Consider the following 21,673-nt stretch of genomic DNA (forward strand, 5'->3'; position numbering starts at 1 on the left):
TGATCCGAAGCTTTCCCTTGAAGGCCAACCGGATTTATGTACTGCAGTGTTTCCAGACGTACGGATGAGGCTGCTTGTCAAATGGGAGATGTAATTGTAATTACTGCAACTGATCAGAGTCCTTTTGTCAGGAAAGATAGGTTTGACAGAAAAGCTTTAAACAGCTGCTAAGCTAAAATGTGATACCTTATGTAGCTGTGATCTGCTTTTTGTATTAAAACCTTTCTCTTTTTTTTAACCATGTTTCAGAAATCTTGGACGGAATAAGCTGGCCTCCCTCAGCGCCGAAGCCTTTGCCAATCTTCCTAACTTACGTGAACTGTAAGTACTGAGCTGATTTTCTCAAATTAGTGCTTATGTCACATTTATATCATCTATATCATAAACATTATTTATATGAAATTCTTCCAGTTTTCTCACAGCTTCAATATGTTTAATGTGTAGACCAACATAAAGTACTACATAACTTTCAAAGCGGAAGGAAAAGGATGCATGGTGAACATTTTCTGCAATTAAAAATCAGAAAAATGTACATTTTGAGTCTATCTGTTCAAAACACCTTTTTCTACCTTGTTAGCTTTGTTAGCAGAGAGAAGAGTGCACAAAAGATACGAACGTGTTAACGAGGACATTAGTTGTTTACCTAAGTATTCATATTCAGTGACACAGCCTGGCTAATGCCAGAATAATCTGACTTTAAGGACAGGTTTGGTTTTTGGAAAAATAAAAACACGCATCTTGTTTCTAGCCATTTCCAAATGAACATTTTAATTCTAGATTCTTATACATCTCCTTCAAAATCCAGTTATTTTTTCATTTCCTCCCTGAGTTTGACTTTAAATCTTGTCTCAAACGTTCTAGATAATCCAGAAAATGCCAGTAATGGGTTTTACTGTGTGTGTGTGTGTGTTTGTAGCAAGCACACCAACCATCTTTCTTTATCAACTCCAACCTCAGCAGAAAAGAAAACATTCCCACAGCAAAATGCTGCCACCACCGTGTTTCACCAACAAAATGTTGTGTCCTCTGCTTGTCTTATGGACAAATTGGAAACTTTTTCCTTTTCAGTAAAGGCCAGATTTGTGGGGTTTCAAAGATAAAAGGGATTAAATACTCCATACTTTTCGTATTGAGCAGCATTCTACTTTGTGTTATAAAACATAAAACATGTTGAAGCCAGTAGTTATAAGGTGACAGAGTGTGAAAAAGTGAGACTTTGTTCTGTAAATGACTCGATACTGACCAATGTCAGCGTGCTTTCCAGCAGCATCCTCCTGTGTCTCGCCTTGAACTAAGTCCAATTAAGAATTAAGTGGTGGTTTTCTATATTAAGCCTTCCCCTCCACCACCCGATACTGTGGCCAGCACTGGCCTTGTAAATATTTTATACGGCGAGGAGAGGGGCTTGGCTTCGTGTCACTCAGCGCCAGCGCGCAGCACACGCACGCGCACACACACACAGAGACACACTGGCCAGATAATACACGCACTGGTGACATCTCTGGCAGGCCGGCCCACCAGTCATACGCTCCTGGACATCTGTTTTACTCCCGTGTTATTTTTGGGTTTTTACAAGGATGACCTGCCGCTTGCTCTGCGGCAGACGTGACAAGTAGTATTTGAAATGCTTTGATTTATGTCCAGATCGAATTCAGCGAACTCACAAAGGCTCAAAAGCGTCCGTGTGATCTCGAGAAAAGCAAAGTTTTTATTGGAGTCTTGTTACAAATTCAGCTCTTGATAACTCAAATGTTTCTGTGGGTCGTTATTGGGTTTGTTTTAGCTTAAACGTTTCCTGTTTTTCTCTAACCTACTGTTTGTCCCTTGCAGGCGCTTGGATCACAATGAGCTGACATCCATACCAGATTTAGGACGGGCCGCTTCCAACATCGTATCCCTCTACCTGTGAGTACTGCCCTACTTTCTGCAGAAGTATGTTTTCCTCCACTGCATGCATAGGTCAGACTAGAGACACTTCCAGTCCTCAGAAGTCATGTTGATTTAATGTGGAGATTGTTATTAATACAACCCGGCTGCGCCAAAGCAGATCAAACCCCCCTTTTTTCTTTTCAGCCCCATTGCCATCAACACAGAGTCATGCCTTGAGAGATCAACAAACGGTTTATAGCGAGCGACGGCTCTCATTAGCTTGCTATGTGGTCCTGTCTACAGCGAGCAGCGCTGGCTGTTTGGAGTGTCGGCTCGTATATGGATTCGACTCCCGGTTGTGAAACCGTGCCTGACGGGGGTGGAAGGGGGGAGGAGGAGGACTGCCTGCATTGGCATCTCACTGGAGATTTACAGCCGTATTTGGGAAGGGCGTGTGTACCCTTGTGTGTGTCACAAATGTGAGCTCAGCAGTCCATCAGCAGATTGACTTTATTTTTTTTTCTCACTCTCTGTCTCTCATCCAAAACAGTTGAAAGATTCGTGATGTGATCAGGTAACAACGAGTAAAGTTTGAGGAAACTTACAGTAGTGCTTCATGTTTATAGTTTGGATTCAAACATGTTGCGGGTTGGAATTTAGCTAAATCTAGCAGATTCTCTGAGGCTTAAAATGGTCAGTGAGACAAACCGGCTGTGTGTTCAAGTCTTAAAAACTTAGGCAAACGTTTAGAGTCAAGCTTTGAAAATCTGAAAATGATAAACTATAGAGATTTACTGAAAATCGGTGGGTTACCAATATGGGCTAATTTAATGCATGACTGGATCTGACTGGTGACCGTCTGTTGGGCATCTTGAGATCACATCTTTATGTGAATTCATCTTATTTGAGCTCTACTGGGTTGCATAAACGTTAATCTTCTTTGATGAGATGCTTTAACTGAGTGAAGAAAGCTCTTGATTGTTTCAATCAAAGGAAGCGTAGATGCATGGAAACAGTCATTTTTATGACATGTTTGATGTTCATTCAGGCTGAGAACGAGACTTTCAGCACATAACAGAAAGGCTTAACGCTGTAACTGTATGTAACTTTTCCCCATATTTGTTTAAACTGTCAATTTGCTGTTATGGTATGGTATGAGACATATAATCTGTGAAAAAATCAAGCTCTTCCACCTCCTCCCTGTGCTGCTATGCCTGCCTGAAGATTGCACCGCTCTGCTAGACACAACCAATCAGAGGAGTGTCTTAGTGCTGTTAATCAGGCTTATGTACATGCTGGCTCAATGTGCTAATCATGAACATGCTAACTAGCAGTCATGTCAGGCTACGTTGTGGAGGACTAGCAGTAGCATATCAGAGAGCTATGACTGACTGTGCTAAGACTGTCCTCATGGCTCTGATTGGTGATTTCTGACAGACCTTTGTATTCTCTGTCCTTTCTTCAGAAAGAAAAAGAGCTTGATTTATTTTTTCACAGATCATCTGTCTCACACTATGCTGTCACAACATGACAAAGTATAAAAAAAACATATTGTTTATAAATTGTTTATAAATTGTATCGACAGTATAAAGCTTATAAATTGTTTATAAATACTGCAACTATAAAGTATAAGCGAAAAGTTGTTTTATCCATTTGAGCTTAAAATATCAACCATAAAACATGCCGGATTTGGAAATGCAGGCATCCATTACGATAACTTTAGAGTTAAGGTGTGGCTAAGGAAGCTATTAATGCTAACTATGCTAGCCTCCAACACATTTTTCAGAATGGCACGAATCAGCTGTCTTCTTTCAACAATAGCAACAACAAAACCATTTTCACTACTATCTCGGTAGAAATTTCACTCAAACTCATTCGCTGCTAGCCGTTAGCTTCGTTCACACGTTTGCAGCTCGCCGGCTGCCCACTCGCTAGTAAAGCACACAGCTGCTGCTCCGTGTCATGTTTGGTCATTGGCGTATCGTTTTTCCACGCCGAGCTTTTGTAGGAGTCACACACTCGCCTCTCCCTTGTGTGTCATCTGCCTGCTTCTCAGAATTCATCATGATGCACCAATGTGGTCAGAATATTTCTGTGAGCTGTAGTTGGTTTAGAAGAAGGAAGAAGGGGGGAGTTTGAGTTAGATTAGGCAACGCCAACTGTAATAACTCTCTGAAAAGGTGTCTCTCTTTTTTTTTTTTTTTCCTTGTTTAGTTTTCTGTCGATCCTTTTGCTTCTGATCCAAAACAGACTGGAGCGAGTTCACCTTATACTTCCCCCGCAAAGTGTGGAAAGTGGAAGCTCATCCAAAAGGGCCGGGGTCTGTCTTTTTTTGGCCTGACTCGAAGCCTGTTGCTGGGGAGGAAAGGCTGCTGTCCTGATGGGAGTGGAGGCCGGAGGGAGGGTCAGATTTTTACAAAGCTACGCAGCTGAAGCGAGGGCCCGTCGACGCGCTGCGCAGCTGCAGCTGTCAGTCACACGGCTTACAGTAAAACGGGCAACAGCGAGCGAGGGGGAGGAGGGAGGCAGGAGAAAACGTGGAGGCAGCGAGGGGGATGAGGGATTTGAACGGTGTCAGATCAAGGGTGACATCATTACATGTCCAAAGAGGCGAGATTAGGGGAAGCAGTGAGGTAGTCCGGAGGAGAGCGCAGAGAGGCGGAGGAATGAAGTGAAACCAGGGTCAGCCGTTTATTTCTGAAAGCAGACCTAGCGCAAAGGAGCTCAGCACCGATTGAGCCAGCTGGAGGGAGAGAGAAAGAGAGAACGTTTGTGTGCCGGTGTCTTTTTTTTTTTTTTTTGCCTCTGGCCAGAGTTTGTCAGGAATGTCGTCTGACTGCAAGTCTGAGTGAGACGGTGGCTGACACTCCTGACAAAACGAACACAACATCCCGCCTTCAGACAAATTCATACAACGGCAAGCTCTCCAAAAAGCCAGAGAGCTGCAAATATGCGGTTGCTAACGTCCGATGATCCGACGGCCCCCCAGGTATCCAGTATTTGATAGTCTGAATGTTTACGGGAGGCTCTTTCTTACTGTTCCAGGAAGGGAAAATTAGCTGTTTCACTTTTGTTCTTCCAAATTTTGACGAGAGGAAATATCTAAACAGTGCGGCACACTTCCAAGATGACTAATACTCTATTAAGGGAAAGATTGAAAACAATAATGATTTCTTTCTTTAAAAAAACAAAAAAACCTTGCATAAATCATCATTCCTCCAACCTCCTAACCCTTTTAGTATCATAATTATCTGTAGCGCTTAATTCATGTAAAATTTACATTCATAGTCTTAAAACTTTATCTACACCGTGTTCCAAATTATTATGCAAATTGGATTAAATTCTCATAAAGATAAATTTTTTTGTTGTGCTATTAAATTTCTAGATGGTTTTGTGTGTCAGGGCTCTTTGAATCACTATAATTAATTTCAGAGAGCTGGTTGATTAGTTTGTCTGGTGAGCTCAATTAAAGGAAATTTACTGAAGAAGGATGTTCCACATTATTAAGCAGGCCACAGGTTTTATGCAACATGGGAAAGAGAAAGGATTTCTGCTGACCAAAATCATCAGATAGTGTAGTGCCGTATGACAAGATATGAAAACATTAGATATTTAACAAAAACTGAAGCGTCATCGTACTGTGAAGAGATTTGTGGCTGATTCAGAACAAAGATGGGTTTGTACAGATAAAGGCTTAATGAGGAAGGTTCCTGTTAGACAAATTCATTGGATTAAGAGAGCAGCTATTAAAATGCCCTTACAAAGCAGCAAACAGTTATTTGAAGCTGCTGGAGCCTCTGGAACCTCAAGGTGGAGGATCCTCCAGAGGCTTGCGGTGCATGAAGCTACTATTGGGCCACCATTGACAAGAGCTCACAAGCAGAAACGGTGGCAGTGGGCCCAGCCGTACATGAAGATTAATTGTTCACTGATGATTGCTGTGCAACCCTGGATGGTCCAGATGGACGCAGTAGTGGATTGGTGGTGGACGGCCACCACGTCCCAACATGGCTGTGACGTCAGCAAGGAGGTGGTGGAGTCATGCTGTGGGCTTAAATCATGGGGAGAGAATCATTGGTCGGCCCCTTCAGAGACCCTGAAGGTGTGAAAATGACCTCAGCAAAGTATATGGACTTTCTGACTGATCACATTATTTTATGGTTCAAAAAGAAGAGTAAAATCATCTTCATGCATGACAATGAATGCTGTAAGGAATATCACTGTGTCACTGGCTGCTATGGGCATGAAAGGGGAGAAACTCATGGTGTGGTCACCATCCTCCTCTGACCTCTGACCTCAACCCTATTGAGAACCTTTGGAGTTTCCTCAAGCAGAAGATCTGAGGGTGGAATGCAGTTCATATCAAACCAGCAGCTCTGGGAAGGTTTTCTGACATCCTGCAAAGAAATTCAAGCAGAAACTTTCCACAAACTCACAAGTTCAATGGATGTAAGAATTGTGCTGTGATATCAAAGAAGGTTCTGTGTTAACATGTAACTCTGTCTGTTAAGATGTTTTTTGATTGAAATAACTTTGATTTTAGTACATGTGACCACTTAATGCTGCACATTCAAAGAATGAATGTTTGCAGTTCTTTATAATCCATAAAATGTTTAGAAAATCTGCTGTGCATAATAATTTAGAACAGTGCATTTTGAGTTTTTTATTTTTGAAAAAAATACTGTTCTCATGGGGAGCTTTGTTCAGTAAAATTTGATTTGTACTGTAATAGTTCATGACTTGAGAATTATACTGATCATCATTTGCATTTAAGAAAATCTGAGAAAATATCACTTGCATAATAATTTGAAACACGGTGTAAATACCTTTTTCATTTTTGTGTCCTGATTTGGCAGCTTTGACAGAAAGCCTGTTGGGTCTGGTTACCAAGCAGTGTGGAGTCAGATTAGCTCTCTAAAATGGAGACATAAAAAATAAGTAAGAAGTAGTTTTTATTGTTAGCACTATAGTAATATATTACTTATAAATATCACCCACCCCAACTTCAGAGTGAACATTTGGAACGATGTGAAATTTTTTTGTAGTTTCCAAACCGGATCTTTTTAGAGCCCTGGTTCACCTCGAGGCTAGTAAACAACCCCATACCTTGTCCGGGCACAGATCCATAAAATAAACAAGTTAGCTTGACTTGACTGAGGAACTAACGCCGAGCCATCTACACACCAGATGCCAGGCTCTCACAGTTCCCACAATGCATTTGGCAGGCCTATTGAGGTCCCGCAGACTCCCAGAATGCCACAGCAGGGTGACATGGGGTGTGGGGGGAGGGAAAGCAACAAAAAGTTTTAAAAACACAGTGTCAAAGTGACAGTGGAGCAGCACAAACTTTCTCTTTGTCCGCAGTCAGCTTCAAAGAGGCTCTTTAGAACAGCTTGGGATAAAAATCAAACAGATGATCTGATTTTCAAATAATTCTCCTTTTGTCCAGAGCGCCGACATCAAACCGAACGTTACTGCCCAAACGGCGGACCTCAAAGGTGTGGCTGGAGAGTGGGAGGGCAGCCCTGCTAGTGTAACTCTCCGCACATCAAAAGGAGTGTCAAAATGATCCGGCCGAATGTTAATCAGGCGGTCAGAGGGCAATAATGAGATTTGGTATTAAGCGAAGTTGGGGCGAATGAGAGCCTCGGACATCAAAGGAGAACAAGAGGTAACCGGGCTTCCTCTTTTATCGCAGACGTCAGCGGCCGTATGAGAACCGGTTTTTTTTATAAACGCCGCCAATGTAGCGACGTGGACTTCAAACGCTATCTGTCTCTAACACACAGCTGGGAACCCGGCTTTGGGAATGAATGTGGTTAATGTGGAGAGAGAGAGAGAGAGATGAGAGTTTGAGACCGATCTGTTTTTCCCAGCAAGAGGTCACCAGCTGTTGACCCCACCTCACCCGTCAGCGCTCCCCCCCTCCTCCCTCACCCTCCTTTTCTTCTTCTCCAGTCCTTCCCTCCTTTTTTTGTGGCTTTGGCTCACTGTAGCCACTGTCTGTAGCTCTGTCCCCTGTGTGTGTGTGTACATGGGTGCTCATCCTTAACTATTTCTGCCACTGTTTATTCAGGTGGGCCACTATGATGTAGCCCACACACACACACTCACGCACACCAGAAAGTGTGTGTGGCTGTTGGTGTGTGTTCATCTGCTGGTAGAGAGCCAGAGAGGAAGTAGGGAATAACTTTGTTTTTATGAGTTTTCCTTAGGGAGCACCTGCTCTCTGTTGCATTTTGACACACACAAACTTACACATAGCAGCCATTATCATTATGAAGTTTGCAAGTAGATATATTCCTTACTATGTAATTACTTATATCTCTAAAGATTATGGGAATTGGTTACATATTCAATGCAGTCTATTTGCAACTCTTCTAGGCCTGTCACAATAACAAATCTCGCCTGACGACAAATTGTCACCGAAATTATAGCAATAAACAATAATATTGTCATCTTGAGACGATTTCCGACTCATATAATGCCACCGTAATTTTTAAAGAATATGTAACACTGGAAACGGGAGACTTTTTAAATAGCCATGAGACGTAAGCAAAGCAGCCAAAGACAATAGGTTAAACGGATATAAAAACCTAAACACAACCGAAACAGAACATAAAATGGATCTTGAAGTCTCTGTAAACAGAAAATTGCTGTTCCAAAAATATGAATCAATGGTCTCAGACAGGGAGAACAGTCAGTTAGGAGTTTTATAAATCAAAAGCGCAAACTAACAACAAAAACACTTCATTTTGAATAACTCAACTTGCGTTTCTTTGGCTTGCGATTTCCAACAGGACTCTCATGCTACAAGACCGCGCACTGCTGACGTACCTTTGCTAGCTAGCTAGCTTTTTGCATTTATCTTCAGTAACTTTAAATTTATCGCCACTTGGCTGGACAAAGTTTGTACATTTTTCTTGGATTATTGGCCTCAAATTCCATTCATAATGGTCTTTTTAAATTCTTAAATTTGAGTTGTTGAGACATGACCCCCAACCTTCTTTACTAGACCCCTGAACATGGCTGAATGTTTCTGTGTCGCTAATCTCCACTGTGGTCCTTCGCTTTAGTTTTCCTGTCTTCTCAGTTTCTATTTCTTGGGGTGAACTTTAAAAAGCCAGACCCCGCCCTCATACTTCCCTGCGTCCAGAAACATGCTGCCATCAGTATATTTCAACACACGCCCGGTGACCGCCTCTTCTGTGTCCTTGGAGTTGTTTACAGAAGGCCGGCTTCTGCTTGGAAGCTCTTAGAGGACTCGGTTTGTGGCCACTTGGTTCTGTGTACCCTGCTCTCGCCGTGCCTAAGTGGGCTTAAGGAACTCGGAGCAGATTGAAGTGCCATGATTGATTTGTACGGCGTGGGTTAAGGAAAGTCATTTTCATAACACACCCTATGCTAAAGGTTTTCCCTTTTTTAAATTTATTTTCAGACATCATAACAAGATCCGCACTATCGATGGCAGCCGAACCACGGAGCTGGTTTCCGTGGAAACGCTGGACCTGAGCAATAACGACATTACCGACCTGCGAGGGGACGGCTTTCCTGCTGGACTTCAAATCAGAGACCTGTAAGTATGACGGTTCTGCTTTTGTGTGGGTGTGTGTGTGTTTGTGTGTTCATCGGTATGCAGAAGACTATGAGGGGCCGTTTAGGACAAAATTTACGTTTTGTCTCTCACACACTACCAAAAGGTCTCGCATACTCCAAAAAAATAGCCACGCACACTCCAAAAAATTACGTTTTGTCTCTCACACACTACCAAAAAGTCTCGCATACTCCAAAAAAGTAGCCACGCACACTCAAAAAAATTACGTTTTGTCTCTCACACACTACCAAAAACTCTTGCATACTCAAAAAAAATAGCCACGCACACTCAAAAATTACTCACGCACATTCAAAAAATACTCAAATTGCGTATACACACACTACTAAAATGTCACACACACATTCACAAACGTTAACTTTCTCGCTCACATACACTACTACCAGCTCGCGCACATACACTACTACCAGCTCGCGCACATACACTACTACCAGCTCGCGCACATACACTACTACCAGCTCGCTCACATACACTACTACCAGCTCGCGCACATACACTACTACCAGCTCGCGCACATACACACAAACGTTAACTTTCTCGCTCACATACACTGCTAACAGCTCGCGCACATACACTACTACCAGCTCGCTCACATACACTACTACCAGCTCGCGCACATACACTACTACCAGCTCGCGCACATACACTACTACCAGCTCGCGCACATACACTACTACCAGCTCGCGCACATACACTACTACCAGCTCGCGCACATACACTACTACCAGCTCGCGCACATACACACAAACGTTAACTTTCTCGCTCACATACACTGCTAACAGCTCGCACACACACAGACGTTTATCTCTCACATACACAAGACTAAAGTTGAACACACACACAGTACTAAGACTCGTTTTATGTATGTGTGAGAGCGAGACTTTTTATGAATGTGTGAGAGCGAGACTCTTTTTGAATGTGTGAGAGTTGTCACGGAAGAGGCGGGGCATAATTTTTGGATCAAACTGCGCATGCGTAGATCCTAAACTATAAGTTTCGATTGTTGACTCACTGTATGTTCTATTACTTAGTATATTTGTGCTTTTAAATATATATAGAACGTTTAACTTTCTTGTAGATTAAATGTGCTATAGAAATAAATGAATCTGATTGATTGATTAAAAATAGCAAAATTGCTGTAGTACAATCTGTCCACTGGGTGCCAGTATTACAGGAATTATTAACCGGCGCCAACTAGTGCCGAAGAAGAAAGAGTTTGGTATACCGAACATGGCTAACTCTAATTCGAAACGAGAGAGAATTGGTCAGGCAGCTGCCATTTTAAACAATTAGAGTAAATAAATAGCAATTTTGCTATTTTTAATCAATCAATCAGATTCATTTATTTCTATAGCACATTTAATCTACAAGAAAGTTAAACGTTCTATATATATTTAAAAGCACAAATATACTAAGTAATAGAACATACAGTGAGTCAACAATCGAAACTTATAGTTTAGGATCTACGCATGCGCAGTTTGATCCAAAAATTATGCCCCGCCTCTTCCGTGACAACTCTCACACATTCAAAAAGAGTCTCGCTCTCACACATTCATAAAGAGTCTCGCTCTCACACATTCATAAAAAGTCTCGCTCTCACACATACATAAAACGAGTCTTAGTACTGTGTGTGTGTTCAACTTTAGTCTTGTGTATGTGAGAGATAAACGTGTGTGTGTGTGCGAGCTGTTAGCAGTGTATGTGAGCGAGAAAGTTAACGTTTGTGTGTATGTGCGCGAGCTGGTAGTAGTGTATGTGCGCGAGCTGGTAGTAGTGTATGTGCGCGAGCTGGTAGTAGTGTATGTGCGCGAGCTGGTAGTAGTGTATGTGCGCGAGCTGGTAGTAGTGTATGTGAGCGAGCTGGTAGTAGTGTATGTGAGCGAGCTGGTAGTAGTGTATGTGCGCGAGCTGGTAGTAGTGTATGTGCGCGAGCTGGTAGTAGTGTATGTGAGCGAGCTGGTAGTAGTGTATGTGCGCGAGCTGGTAGTAGTGTATGTGCGCGAGCTGGTAGTAGTGTATGTGAGCGAGCTGGTAGTAGTGTATGTGAGCGAGCTGGTAGTAGTGTATGTGCGCGAGCTGGTAGTAGTGTATGTGAGCGAGCTGGTAGTAGTGTATGTGCGCGAGCTGGTAGTAGTGTATGTGAGCGAGCTGGTAGTAGTGTATGTGCGCGAGCTGGTAGTAGTGTATGTGAGCGAGCTGGTAGTAGTGTATGTGAGCGAGCTGGTAGTAGTGTATGTGAGCGAGAAAGTTAACGTTTGTGAATGTGTGTGTGACATTTTAGTAGTGTGTGTATACGCAATTTGAGTATTTTTTGAATGTGCGTGAGTAATTTTTGAGTGTGCGTGGCTATTTTTTTTGAGTATGCGAGAGTTTTTGGTAGTGTGTGAGAGACAAAACGTAATTTTTTTGAGTGTGCGTGGCTACTTTTTTGGAGTATGCGAGACTTTTTGGTAGTGTGTGAGAGACAAAACGTAATTTTTTGGAGTGTGCGTGGCTATTTTTTTGGAGTATGCGAGACCTTTTGGTAGTGTGTGAGAGACAAAACGTAAATTTTGTCCTAAACGGCCCCTCATAGAAGACTGCTTGCTGCCATTGCTTGTTGTAAATCTTTGTTCTTTTTCCAGATACCTGAGCAACAACAAGATCAGCACACTGCAACTCGGAGCGCTGGATCACCTGGGTTCAACGCTGCAGGTTCTGAGACTGAGCCGAAACCGCATCAGCCAGATCCCGATCCGAGCCTTCCAGCTCCCGAGACTCACCCAGCTGTGAGTCCCGCTCTCTCTCTCTCTCTCTCTCTCTCTCTTTTTTTTAATCACAGTTTGTGCGTTGAAAGGTCTTTTGGGTTTAAATCTGCGTGACCAGTTCACCTCCACAGTCAGGCTGGGAAACGAATGGGGCTTCCCTTGTGTATCCTTCGGAGACTTAAGAGAACCGAGAGGATTTAAGAGTTTGGGTCGAGGAGTGGCTTCCTGGTGTCTGTTGATTGAGCGCTGTGTGTTTAACATTTAGAACGCTGTTAGTGTGAGCTGTACCTCCAGGGGTGGATAAGGCCTGACAAGGTAAACACCAGAGTTGTATTATTAGTGATTTACTGCCTTCCTCCATATCCCCAAAGTGGTTAGCTCAATCCCAGCGCCGTGGTCCATTATCTTCGTCCGACTTCCCTCCAGCGTAACGACCCCATTTCGTTGCTCAACGCCTTCACTCCGGAGACTGGAGCCGCTCGTGTAATGGGAGTCCCACCCCGGGGTTCCTCAGGTGCCTTTTGTTGGACAGGTGGTCTGGATGACACTGTATCTCCAGATGCTAGCGGTGATGCATGCGAGACATAAAAGAACCTGTATGGATGTTTGTCTCTGGAAGCTCTGGGGGCTTTTAAAGCCTTCAAACACAGCAGCTGCACCGTTTAATGTTGCATACAAAAGGAGATTGTGTGTAGTTTCTGCATCTTATGCTGTTTTTTGTTTATGCTAACTTTATTTATTATAGCTAAGTTCAAAAGTAAGTCTGGTTTCTTGATGGATTCAGTGGTTCAAATTGGTTGTGTTGAATGTCTGTTTAGATTAAAGACAGCACATTTTGGAGAGAAAAAATAAGAAAAATAAAGTTGTTATTGGGCTGAGCGATATGGCTTAGAAATAAAATCTGATGATTTTTTTGTTTATACACCAGATCTGATTTTCTGATGTTTTTTGTGCTGTTTTTGCTAAAAACAAAATTTCAAATGACAGAAAATATTTTCAAACAGTTGTTTTTATTTCAATCGTCTCTTCTGTGAGTTATACGACGGAGTATTATGGCCAGGCTACGGAAATATTTGTTTAATTGCGAGAATAAAATAAAAAAATTTGCAGAATAAAGACACAATTTTACCAGGAAAAACATTTTAAAATTAGGAGAAAAAAAGTTATTTTAATGAAAAAGCTTCTTGCTATCAAAATCTGACATGAATAGCAGATTCTTTTCTCTGTGTGATTCTCTGTGTGATTTTTTTTTCAAAATGGACGTTTGTTCACACAATCGTTTCAAAGTTTTGATGATAATTTGATGCTGGTGTGTCAAAAGATTAATTATTTCTATTATCTTTTTTTTTTTATATTAACATTTTTATTGAGAAGGCACATTACAATACAATTATATAATTGCGCCGATTACATTCACATTGTTACATGCTTTCTCTATTTTCTAAGTTTAGATAAGAGAGAGAGAAAGAAAAAAGGAAAAAACAAAAAAAAAAAAAAAAAAAAAAACTTAAATGGGAGCGGCGGGGCGACCCGAGTACCGACCAATAATTGACATGTCAAATTAGAGCATAAATCTGAATGACAGCAAGGTTTACGAAAAATCAGACACAACAGGTTTAACATATTCTGTCCACTTTGACCATATCTTGTAGAAAGCATCTCTCCGCACATTAATGGAAAAAGGTAGTCTCTCCAGTATATAGATCTCTTTCACTACATTTATCCAGTCATCAGTTGTTGGAGGTTCCCGTTTAAGCCATTTTCTTGTGAGGGCCTTTTTGCTCCCGGCCAGTAAAATGAACAGAAGTTTTTGATCGTTGTAGTTCAGTTTGTCAACCGGTATGTTACATAAAAATATGCATTCAAAAGTTAAAGGAAAATTAGCCGTGAAGATGTTCTGTAAATGGTTATGGATTTGAGACCAATATTGCTGAATGGTTTGGCAGTCCCAGAAAATATGGAAATGATTGGCGTCATCCCTTCCACATCTCCAGCAGGTAAAACCCCTTCCCTGGTATCGTTTCTGCTTTGGGGTTATAAAAAATCTTATAATATTTTTCCAGCAGAATTCACGCCAAACCTTCGATCTTGTTGTTGTCCATGGAATCTTACAGATGTGGCCCCAATCTTCTTCTGAAATTGTCAGGCTGGCTTCTTTTTCCCACTTCATTTTAATATAAACAGTGCTGTCCTTCTTACACCGCAGGATGGCGTCATATAACCTGGAAATTGTTTTACCTGGTTTTGATTTAGTTAGTAATATAAACGTTTCCACAAATCTCAAATTATGTAAATGTACTTTTAGCTCTTTATTAAAATAATTTCTGACCTGTAAAAATCTAAAAAAGTCATCTGCACATAAATCATGTTTTCTTTTCAGGGTCTCAAAACATTGGAACGTCCCTTTATGGACAAAGGAATAGTAATTAGTTAGGCCTTTTGAAATCCACTTCTTGAATCTATCGTCCTGTTGATTTGGGGGGAAATCCGAATCATAAGCGCACCATCTTAAGAGTTTAGAGGCATTTTCTAAATCACAGATTCTAATTGCTTCGTTCCATGCAGATATCATTACTTGTGATATTGGTTCATCTGCCAAATTAATTTTACTCTGTAATTTTGTGTCAGCTATTATGGCTTTAATCGGCATTGTTTTGACCGTTTCCCCTTGCACATTTTTCCATCCTGCAGTGTAATCCGGACAGCACAAACATATCAAAGGTCTCAACTGAGCTGCACAAAAATATTCTCGTAAACATGGAAGCCCACAACCCCCTTTTTCCTTTTTTAATTGTAGAGTTTTGTATTTGACTCTGGCTTTTTTCCCTTTCCAAATGTATTTGGACAGCATCTTATCCCATTCTACAAATTGTTTTGACGGTACGGGAACTGGTAGGGATTGAAATAAATACAAAAATCGGGGGAGAATGTTTAATTTAACTGACTCAATCCTGGAGTGTAGGTCTAAAAAAGGTATGGCGTTCCATCTTTGGATATCTGATTTTATGGCTATGTTCAAGGGGGCATAATTGGCTTCAAACATTTCATTAGGGTCACGATGGATCACCACCCCCAGGTACCTAATACTATCTGCCTCCCATTTCCATTTATAGCAATTTTTAATTTCAGCTGGTGGGTCATAATTCACCGCTAGAACCTGTGTTTTGTTCACATTAACCTTGTATCCTGAGTATAGACCGAAATCTGATAAGATTTTCATTAACTTGGGGAGAGCCTGAGTAGGATGAGATATAACAAGCAACAAGTCATCAGCAAATAATGCCAATTTTTGCTCCCCTCCTATGGTCCTTATTCCAATTATATCCCGTCTTTGTCTGATCCACTGGCTCAATGGTTCTATAAACAAGGCGAAGAGGAGTGGCGACAAACAGCAGCCCTGTCGAGTCCCTCGCTCGAGTATGAGTGATTCAGTAAGGTCTCCATTAATTTTAATTTTGGCTGTTGGTTTATCATACAACCCAGATATAGTATCTATTATAGATTTATCAAATCCAAATCTCTCAAGAACCTGGTATAAAAAGGACCACCTCACAGAATCAAATGCCTTTTCGGCGTCTAAACTTAACACTAAAGTCTCTATTTTTTGTCTGTGAACCTGGTTCATAATATGTAAAACTTTCCTAATGTTATCTTGAGTTTGTCGATGTTTAATAAAGCCTGTTTGATCATTATGTATTAGTCCTGGTAGGATAGTTTCAAGTCTCTTAGAGATGATGGAAGTGAACAACTTATAATCAATATTTAATACACTGATTGGGCGGTAGTTACTACAATTTAGGTTGTCTTTTCCTTCTTTCTTAATTATAGAGATTATTGCTTCTTTCCATGATGGGGGTACAATTTTTCCCTTCATTACCCAATTAAATGTTTTCTGCAAGATGGGAGTCAAATGGTCCTGCATTATTTTATACCATTCTGGGCCAAATCCATCTGATCCTGCCATTTTACCCCCTTTTAATCTTTTAATTGCCGAGTGAATTTCTTCTCTGGTTATTGTGGATACTAACAATTTATTTTGTTCCTCCGTCACTGTTGGTAACTCCAAATTAGACAGAAAAGTATTAACATCTTGATTATTATCTACATGGGTTTGGGAGTAAAGTTTTCTGTAATAGTTCTGAAAACATTGTTGAATTTTCTCCTCTTCGGTTTCTAATTGGCCATCTAAAGGATTTCTTATTTTGTGTATAGTCCTCTCTGCTTGCTGCTTTCTGAGTTTATATGAAAGAAGTTTTAAAGATTTCCCGCCTACATCACAGTACTGCTGTTTGTTAAAAATTATTTTTCTCTGTACTTCAACCTTGCTTAAGTCGTCTAATTCTTTTTTAAATTTTGCTATATCCGATTTAATGCTGTCGTTCATAGTCACAGAGTGTTCGTGTTGCAGTTTTAACAATTTATCTTCCAGGTATTTACGTTTTTGTATGTTTTCCTTTTTTAGGTGGGTGGATATACTAATTATTTTCCCTCTAATCACTGCCTTCATTGCATCCCATAATATTCCTGGTGACACCTCCTCATTATCATTTTGAGCTAAATAATTTTCTATTTCTTTTTTTAACTTCTCTTTAATGTTTGGGTAGTTTAAAATATTTGTGTTCATCCTCCATAATGTAGATCTCTTTTTCCCATTCAGACAAATATCAGCGTAAACTGGATTATGGTCAGAGATTGTACATGGACCGATTTCACAGGTTTTAATTTTAAACAAATCATTCTTGAACGTAAGAATGTAATCTAATCTAGAATATAAGTTATGAGGGTGAGAGAAGTGGGTGTATTCTCTATTAGTTGGGTGATGTTCTCGCCATACATCAACTAATCCTAAATCGTCCATGAGGTGTCCCATCCTCTTACCAATATTTCGTCCATCGCCTTTCCCACTAGAAGAATCAAATTTGGTGTTTAATAAAATATTGAAGTCACCCCCGCATATTAAAGTTCCCTGACTCCTCGTTGTTGCAATTTCGAGAACCTGTCTATACAGGGACCAATCACTGCCCGGTGGAATGTATATATTCAGGATGGTGGTCATAATACCATCAATCCTGCCCGTAATCATTATGTAGCGACCTTCTTTATCTTTGTACTCTGATATGTGTTGATAGTTAAGAATTCCAGATAACAAAATTGCCACTCCCCTTCGCCTCCCAGAATTGTGGGACGAAAAAAACACATGTTTAAAACCCATCTTGTTTAACTTAACATGCTCGCTATCCGGTAGATGTGTTTCCTGCAATAAAACAATTTGGGCTTTATCTCTCTTAAATTTAGATAGGACTTTCTGCCTTTTTACTGGACTATGTAAGCCATTAATGTTGTTTGACACCAATTTTATCAACCTGCTACTCATCTAACTTATATTTCTTAATTATATCACAAAGATTATTGGGCTCCCCGCTCACTCTAAAAAACACTGAACATAAAACATATAAAAAAGTCAACATTAAGAACAAACAGAACTCAAACTGAACTCTTGACTTCCAAGGTGGGGGTCTCAGATGAGAACCCTGCTTCACCTCCAGAGGCAGCTTCTTCATCGGTTGATGAAGGGGCCCTTGGTGGCTATGGCCTCAGTGTAGAGAGCACCGTGAGAAACCTGCCTTATTTACTTATTGTACTTCATAAACCAAATACAAGTCTTGATTGTTAGTAACTGAGTGAATAAACCTTAATTTTCCTTGTGCGCGGGGGAAGACCTCTTGAAGGCTCTGAGTTTTTCTTTGTAGCCGGCTGCGGGGTCCCGCCTCTTGTTTGCTGGCCCACTCCCCGGTCCGCCGCGTACTCTGCTCCAGGTCAGCTGCTTCAGATGCTCCAGGGCCGTTTCTGGTGACTTAACGACCCGCACAGCGTAGCCTCTACTGGACATGTCTTCAGTAGCTTCCACCACTGTATTGTAGATCTTCGTTTCATCTCCATATTTCACCCTCAGCCGGGCAGGAAAGAGAGTCTGAAAGGGGATTTGCTGCTCCTTCAGAATCTTGCGCACGTCTGCGTATTCTCTTCGTTTTTTCAAAATCAGAGGGGGATAGTCATGGTCCAAATTCACTTGCTTGCCGTTCCAGGTAAATCCTCTTTTCTGCCATGCTTTGCGAAGGAGAAGTTCTTTGGTTTTAAAACTGAGGAATTTCACAACAATAGATCGCGGGGGAGCGTCGCTTGGAGGCGGAGGGCCTAGAGAGCGGTGGGCCCGTTCAATGTGTATGTCGAGCTCGTCTTGGGACAGCGCCAAGCCCTCACGGAGCAACTTCTCCACAAAGTCCCCCATTGACGCCGAGTCCCGTTCTGCCGCCTCGGGTACGCCATAAATGCGTATGTTCTCTCTTCGTGTACGGCTTTCTAGGTTCATTAGTTTATCCTCCAGCTTTATCTGTAGCTTTATTATTTCAGTGACGGCGTCCTCCGTGGTTAAAATCCTCTCCTCCGCTTTTTCAATCCGATCCTCAGCCTCATCTAGTCTGGTGTTCATCTTTCGAATTTCTTCTTTTATTTCCCCCAAATGCGCATTATTTTCCTGTCGGAAGCCTCTTAATTCCTGCAATACCGTCTCCCATTCAGCCATAGTATCACTGTTGTTTGTTTAGTTCAAGTCAAAAAGTGCAGCGGTAATTTTTCAGACCGGAGGTTCGAGATGAATAGCAGTTGGCATTAGCTAAAATGCTAGCAATATTTTCTCGACTTTAAACGTCCGCTTATTGGCGTTACAAAGCATCAGTTTTGAAGTATTTCGCTCACCCCAGTTCTTTTTCACCTTTATAGGTATGTTTTCGTCGTTTAAGTGGGGTTGGAATTTCAATTTCTTAGGTTCTCTAGGGAGCCCGTTCACAGCGCGGCCATCACGATGACGTTCAAACCGAAAGTCCTATTTCTATTATCTGTAAAACTCATACTAACTTCACAAGATGCTCAACATCCCTCTGTTGAACTTTTTGTTATTATTTGTGTAGGAGTTCTCATAAAATTACTACTTTGTTTTACTAATATTACAGCTTTAATCTCGTAATAAGGAATCAGTTTGTTGCCTGGCCCTAATACTCTGACATAGAGTTGATCTGAATTCAATGACCTAATAAACAGAAGTTGTAAAACATGCTTGTCAAGCACAATGGCTGTCCTTTTTTCTGACATCACTCTGAAATACGAAAACACAAGGAGTTGTTTCTCTGATTTAAAATATTTACTGTGTGTGATGTACTAGAGGTGCCGTGTCTGTCCGTCCACCCTGCAGGGAGCTGAACAGGAACCGGATCCTTCAGATCGAGGGTCTGACCTTCCAGGGTCTGTCCAGTCTGGAGGTGCTGAAACTACAGAGGAACAGCATCAGCAAACTGACTGACGGAGCCTTCTGGAACCTGTCCAAAATGAAAGTCCTGTAAGTTAAACAAATTTGCATTCCTCGTCTTAAATTTGAGACAAGGGATGCTCAAACCTGTTGGAGAGGAAATGCCTACTGCTGTTGTTTCAGTTTTCTCCTAAAATGTACTTCCTGCAGGCACCTGGAGTACAACAACTTGACGGAGGTGAACAGCGGCTCCCTGTACGGCCTGAGCTCCCTCACACAGCTCTTCCTCAGCAACAACTCGATAGCCCGCATCAACCCCGACGGCTGGAAGTTCTGCCAGAGGCTGAGGGAACTGTAAGTCCTCGCAGGTTAACGAGCCTGAACCTTTAGAAAAAGACAATGCCCCCAAAAAACAAAAAAACTGGATACCTGGAGGACAGATTGAGTTGTGCTTTAGTGTTTTTTTCTTTTTTTCAGTAACCCAACGCTCACCGTCAAGGCCTTCGCCCAGGGTTAGATAACATTTTCCTTTAACACTCTATACGCCACGTCGTTCTCAGGATAAGCCTGTTTATCCCATAATTAGAGCCGGGCTCAACGGGACACAAGCCCTTCGACAAGAGTTTTTGTGCTTGTCTCTGAAGCTTGAGGTTTCGGCAAATGGCCATGTAATCCCCTGTTGTTTGTGTTGTGGTAATTACGCTGGAGGATCGCCTCTACAGCCTTTTGTCTCCCGAGTTGTTATCCGCAGGTTTCTCTCTCTCTCTCTCTCTCTTTCCCCTGCGCTGTTGACACGAGTGTCGTAACGCCGCTCTAAAGTGCTTTGCTCGGCTCGGGGCGTCGCGAACCGTGAGGTAGCCTCAGCCGTCCGTGGCGCCGCGGGTTGTTTACGCCGAGCGGTCTGAGAGGATAAAGTGGTGGACGGCATGCATTCGAGTTTGCACTGTGTATCTCGGGGCTGCTTCCTGTGTGCACATCTTATGAATGGTAGATTGCTCCCGGTGCTCTGCACTCCCCACCCCAGATTGCATGAGTTTTATTATCTATAGAGCTACGATGAGCCTCACAGCTGATAGATGCGAGTGACTCGTCTTTATGAGGAGGCTGTTATTGCATTCCCACTGTGCCTGGCTGAGCTGGTCATCGGTGGAGGGAATCTCTGCACACATGGCTGGTCAAGCAGACCTGAGGGCTGGCCACAGAGAGGGCAATAAAATGCACAATAATGTCTTTGAGGGACTGTTGGAAGGTTCCTGCTGGAGGATTCATGATGATAATTCAGATGCAACTTTACCAACAGACAAAATGTAAAAAAATAAAATACCCCCCCCCCCCCCTTCCCCCCCCCAAAAACAAAACCTGAAAAGAAGCACCAGTAAGGCTGTCAAAATGAGAAATCAATTAATTGCCTGAAATATTCCATCGAGCACAATAATAATTTCCATTTGGGCAACAATTGTTAAAAGAGATTTAATATCGTTGAAAAGCTGCCATTTTGAAAAGTGCTGCAAAGGTTTTTTATTTACATTTTTTTTAGTAAAAGTCCTAACTGGCACTTTTGTTTTTTTTTCTGTACATATATATCCAGATTATCATAAAAATTCCATTAAAACAACTAGAGATGCGAGTCAGGTATGGTTAAGAATATTTAAATTTAAAGGACTGAGGAATCTGTTTAAATATCCTAATAAAGAATCACCAACTCAGTTTTTTTTTTATGAGTTCATGTTCTCAGACAAAAACTGTGTCAGCCAGGACACGGCTTAATGGTGCGCCTGTTTCTGAAATGCACAGAAATCAGATCCAGTTTTTCCAAAACCAACAGAAACAACTTTGATTCATTCAGCGTTCTTATCTCATGGGGGTGTGTGTGTGTGTGTTTTCTGCAGGTTTCCGAGTAAACAAATAGCACATTAACTGTACCACTCTTAGGATTGAGTTTTTTTTTCTGGGGTTTACCACATTCTCTTGTTGGTGTGTAAATGTAGATTGTAGACACATAACGTCCCAACCAGGACGGTTTCCTCCCTGCTTAATGATTTGGATCTCAGCTTTGCTTCCATGTCTGCTGAATCCATTCTGCTAGCAGCTTGTTACACCACGGAAAAAAAGACATCACAGGCTTGCAAAGCGCTTTCAAAT

General features: G+C 41.6%; 1 protein-coding gene across 1 annotated transcript in view; it reads left to right on the forward strand.

The window, feature by feature from the left end:
• lrig1 (leucine-rich repeats and immunoglobulin-like domains 1) overlaps nucleotides 1-21,673 on the forward strand; it is a 53,931-nt gene that overhangs the window by 16,624 nt on the left and 15,634 nt on the right. The window contains exons 2-7 of the mRNA XM_028003998.1: nucleotides 250-321; nucleotides 1,831-1,905; nucleotides 9,308-9,445; nucleotides 12,106-12,249; nucleotides 19,478-19,621; nucleotides 19,742-19,885. Of these exons, the coding sequence (XP_027859799.1) occupies nucleotides 250-321; nucleotides 1,831-1,905; nucleotides 9,308-9,445; nucleotides 12,106-12,249; nucleotides 19,478-19,621; nucleotides 19,742-19,885 (717 nt within the window). The remainder of the gene's footprint in view (nucleotides 1-249; nucleotides 322-1,830; nucleotides 1,906-9,307; nucleotides 9,446-12,105; nucleotides 12,250-19,477; nucleotides 19,622-19,741; nucleotides 19,886-21,673) is intronic.

The sequence above is a fragment of the Xiphophorus couchianus genome, chromosome 20 (assembly GCF_001444195.1).
Source record: "Xiphophorus couchianus chromosome 20, X_couchianus-1.0, whole genome shotgun sequence".
Classification (NCBI taxonomy): Eukaryota; Metazoa; Chordata; class Actinopteri; order Cyprinodontiformes; family Poeciliidae; genus Xiphophorus; species Xiphophorus couchianus.